The sequence below is a fragment of the Babylonia areolata genome, chromosome 8 (assembly GCF_041734735.1).
Source record: "Babylonia areolata isolate BAREFJ2019XMU chromosome 8, ASM4173473v1, whole genome shotgun sequence".
Lineage (NCBI taxonomy): Eukaryota > Metazoa > Mollusca > Gastropoda > Neogastropoda > Buccinidae > Babylonia > Babylonia areolata.
This window is the reverse complement of record NC_134883.1, coordinates 50,816,901-50,821,316: the sequence shown is the minus strand read 5'-3', so window position 1 is coordinate 50,821,316 and position 4,416 is coordinate 50,816,901. Positions and strand designations below refer to the sequence as shown.

The window sequence follows — 4,416 nt, the reverse complement described above, 5'->3', positions numbered from 1 at the left end:
CTGTCCGCAGCCTGGAGAGAAAAGAGTCTTGCTGCATAAAGTTCATCTCCAATCCACCGCTGTCTGTCCGCAGCCTGGAGAGAAAAGAGTCTTGCTGCATAAAGTTCATCTCCAATCCACCACTGTCTGTCCGCAGCCTGGAGAGAAAAGAGTCTTGCTGCATAAAGTTCATCTCCAATCCACCACTGTCTGTCCGCAGCCTGGAGAGAAAAGAGTCTTGCCGCATAAAGTTCAGTGACAAATCAAAAAGAGAAAGCATCCCTTGAACTGTGGCTACTTTTGCTGGGGTGGTGGGTGATGATAATGATGGTGGGTGATGATGATGGTGGTGGGTGATGATGATGATGAGTGGTGGGTGATGATGATGATGATGATGATGAGTGGTGGGTGATGATGATGATGATGATGATGAGTGGTGGGTGATGATGATGATGATGATGATGAGTGGTGGGTGATGATGATGATGATGATGAGTGGTGGGTGATGATGATGATGGTGAGTGGTGGGTGATGATGAGTGGTGGGTGATGATGATGATGGTGGGTGATGATGATGATGATGGTGATGATGATGAGTGGTGATGATGATGATGATGAGTGGTGGGTGATGATGATGATGATGATGATGAGTGGTGGGTGATGATGATGATGATGATGATGAGTGGTGGGTGATGATGATGATGATGATGAGTGGTGGGTGATGATGATGATGATGATGATGAGTGGTGGGTGATGATGATGATGAGTGGTGGGTGATGATGATGATGATGATGATGATGAGTGGTGGGTGATGATGATGATGATGATGAGTGGTGGGTGATGATGATGATGAGTGTTGGGTGATGATGATGATGATGAGTGGTGATGATGATGATGATGAGTGGTGGGTGATGATGATGATGATGAGTGGTGGGTGATGATGATGATGATGAGTGGTGGGTGATGATGATGATGGTGAGTGATGATGATGATGATGAGTGGTGGGTGATGATGATGATGGTGGGTGATGATGATGATGGGTGATGATGATGATGATGAGTGGTGGGTGATGATGATGATGATGATGAGTGGTGGGTGATGATGATGATGATGATGATGAGTGGTGGGTGATGATGATGATGATGAGTGGTGGGTGATGATGATGATGATGATGAGTGGTGGGTGATGATGATGATGATGATGATGAGTGGTGATGATGATGGTGAGTGGTGGGTGATGATGATGATGATGAGTGGTGGGTGATGATGATGATGATGAGTGGTGGTGATGATGATGATGAGTGGTGGTGATGATGATGATGAGTGGTGGGTGATGATGATGATGATGATGATGAGTGGTGATGATGATGATGACGGTGATGCACTACTGTATTTCTCAAGACAACAGAGGATTATCACAGACATACCAACAGTACAAACATAAAATGCCATGTTCATATTGATATATCACAGTCCGGATTCAAGCACATTCAATTTGCACAGTTGTTTGTCAGAAACCTACAAAAAAGACATTATACCAGGATCAATGAATTGAACTGCCAAGATAAAAGGGTTTTATATGGTTAAGTTACAATGTAAAAAACAAAACAAAAGGATGTGATCACACACACGCACACACACAACATTACGTCAGGATCAATTAATATAACTGGGAAGATAAAAGGTTTTTATATGTTCAAGTTACAATGTGAAAAAAAAGGATGTGATCACACATGCACGCACACACGCACGCACACACACGGGAGCACTTGCACCAGTCTGCATCACAAAAGCATGATGTCCTGAATAAAATCTCATACCTTCTCAGTTTACATCACAGTAATTGTTCACTGCTACTGCTACTGCTGATTCCATGAACAATCTGTACATGCACAAAAAATCAGTGAAATGTACTAAATATAAAAAAAGCCATTATTGCCAGACAAAACAGTTGCAGTTGAAAAACTGGATCAATTAAATAAATGAAAGGCAAGTGTATAGATGTTACTGGTCAGTCACTTCACAGCACTCAAAATCGTAACAAATAATGCCACATTTCAACGCAAAATTTCACCCCAAACAGCAACTGAAAACAATGCCATTTAAAAGTGCACACAGTTTTGAGACATGATTTGCTGAGGGATCTTGCATTCCCCAGTATCTATCTTCCAGAGATTCAGAGTCCATGCCTGGAGAACAGAGAACAACTCCGGCATCAGAATTATCCATGGCATTGTTTGTTAAAGTCCGGTCCCAGCTGACGCACAGGGCCATATCAGGACTGCCCAACTAATAAAATTCAAAAGCGTTAAACAATAAACTCTGTAGCATCTGAAAAAGAACAGAAAAGAAAAAAAACACCTACAAAACAAAACAGTTCATGACATGTTATCTTAACCATTAGGCTCCTTAAGGCAAATGAGAATTTGTCATCCCCAGACTACAAAAAAAAAAAAAAAATGTTTGACAGGATTTTATTTCCAAAATACTTAAAAGCCACACAAAAAATAGGTTCAAGCCATATGGGCAAAGCCAGAATGAATCACACACAGGGATGGACATGATATTTATTATTCATGATACATACTAAAACTGATCTCTATCAAGTAATTTGTAACTGGGCTCAAGGCAAGCAAAACAGTACAAAAAACAAAGCTTGTCTACAGAAGGAATTCTAAAGCTCCCACAGCCTTTTGCAGCCATCGGGGCAGTGAATTCAGATCCACAGAAATCTGGAAAGAGGTCCCCCCAGTCCTCTTTTACCTTTGTTTTAACATTTCCCAAACTGGTGACCCATTCACACCTTGGGGGAGTGAGAAAAATAGAGTAAAGTACCCTTCTCCAAGGACACAGCACCATGTTGGAACAAGAGCCCTGAACCCTGATCACAGGTGAACACTGGATCAAAAGTCCCAACATCCAACCCATTCTGCCAGAGCGCCCCCACAAAAGGTAGGATTCACACAAAGGACGGGACACAAAGCTTGCACCACATGGAACACACAGCACGTTTTGTGACCCTTTCACACAGTTTGGCATGCGGAGAGGAGGGAAGTGCCTTCTGTCTTCTACTTCTCCAGACTCTTGGGGAGCACCAGTGTGGAGGATGGCACACACAGAGACACGGGAAGACATCGCAGGCTGTTGTTCTAGTACTGACGGGACGATGCAAAGTAGGGGGGTGGCGGTTCCAGAGGCTCTGGGGACATGAGGGGAACGTGGGCGCCGGGGAGGGGGGTGCGCGACGTTCCGTCCCCAACGTTCCACCCTTCTCTCTGTGCTGCCTGGCCCGCCCCTCCCCCACCCTCCCTCAACGGTACTGCTGTTGAACCTCCGCCGTAGCCAGCCAGAGAGGGTTGTGGCACTGTGGTGCTTCCATAGCTCCCCTGCCCACCCCCACTTCCACCATAACCACCCTGACCAACCCCACTTCCACCATAACCACCCTGACCAACCCCGCTTCCGCTATAACCAGCCATAGACGATTGTGGCATTGCAGAGCTGCCATAGCCCCACTGACCACCTCCGCTTCCTCCGTAGCCAGCCAAGGAGGGTTGTGGAACTGCAGGGCTACCATAGCTCACCTGTCTTTCGAGGCCACCACCATAACCGGCCACAGAAGGCTGGTGCACCCCCGTGCTGCCATACCCCTGGGCGCTGGCCGCCTCGATGGGTGCGTAGCCACGAAAGCCTTGAGCTTCAGGCACCTGGGAGGGGATGAGGGCGTAGGGCAGAGGCTCGCTGGATCCGTCATCAGGAACCACCACCTCTCCCGTGAAACCTGCGCCCATCACGGATCTGTTCACGTCCGAGGTGACCGCCGAGGAGTAGCCCCCGGCGCCACCCCACCTGACTCCACCGCTGGCTGCTGCTGGGTGGCATTCGGTGCTGACCTCTGACTTGTAGCAGTCGGTGCAGGCGATGGCGGCGTAGACCACGAGTGCCGCCACAAACACTGCAGCAACAACTGCCACAAGCCATTCCGCTGTCTGCAGTTGAGAGCCTGTGTGCAGTGATGGTCCTACCTCCTCTGTTCACAGAAACCAAACACAGCTTTGAAGATCTATACGCGTCCCCTGTTAAACTCTGAAACTGTCAATGATATTACTTTACAACCAAAGACAGAGATTTATACATCCCCCTTTAACTCTGAAACTGACACCATTTCTATAAAAACATACACAGATTAGCAATATGTACCTATTAACTCAGAAAATGTTAACATCATCACCCACAAAACTCCATACAGCTTATCAATATGTCCCCTATTAACTCAGAAAATGTCAACATTATTACTGTGCTGTGTTCCCCACAGCTGATTATTTCACTAAATAAAATAAAACATTAAAAAAAGAAAAGAAAAGAAAAAGGACAAGGCAAGTGAAAGACACAGACTGACCTGCAAACATCCTACAGTCCCAAAACATCAGACTATTCATC

The 4,416-nt window shown here is 46.1% G+C and overlaps 1 protein-coding gene across 2 annotated transcripts in view; it reads right to left on the bottom strand.

The window, feature by feature from the left end:
* Nucleotides 1–1,132: 1,132 nt before the first annotated feature.
* The window catches only part of LOC143285235 (uncharacterized), a 4,727-nt gene continuing 1,443 nt past the window's right edge, over nucleotides 1,133–4,416 (bottom strand). For both annotated transcript variants that reach the window (XM_076592490.1, XM_076592491.1), the window contains exon 3: nucleotides 1,133–4,006. In XM_076592490.1, the coding sequence (XP_076448605.1) occupies nucleotides 3,126–4,006 (881 nt within the window). In that variant the 3' untranslated portion in view covers nucleotides 1,133–3,125. The remainder of the gene's footprint in view (nucleotides 4,007–4,416) is intronic.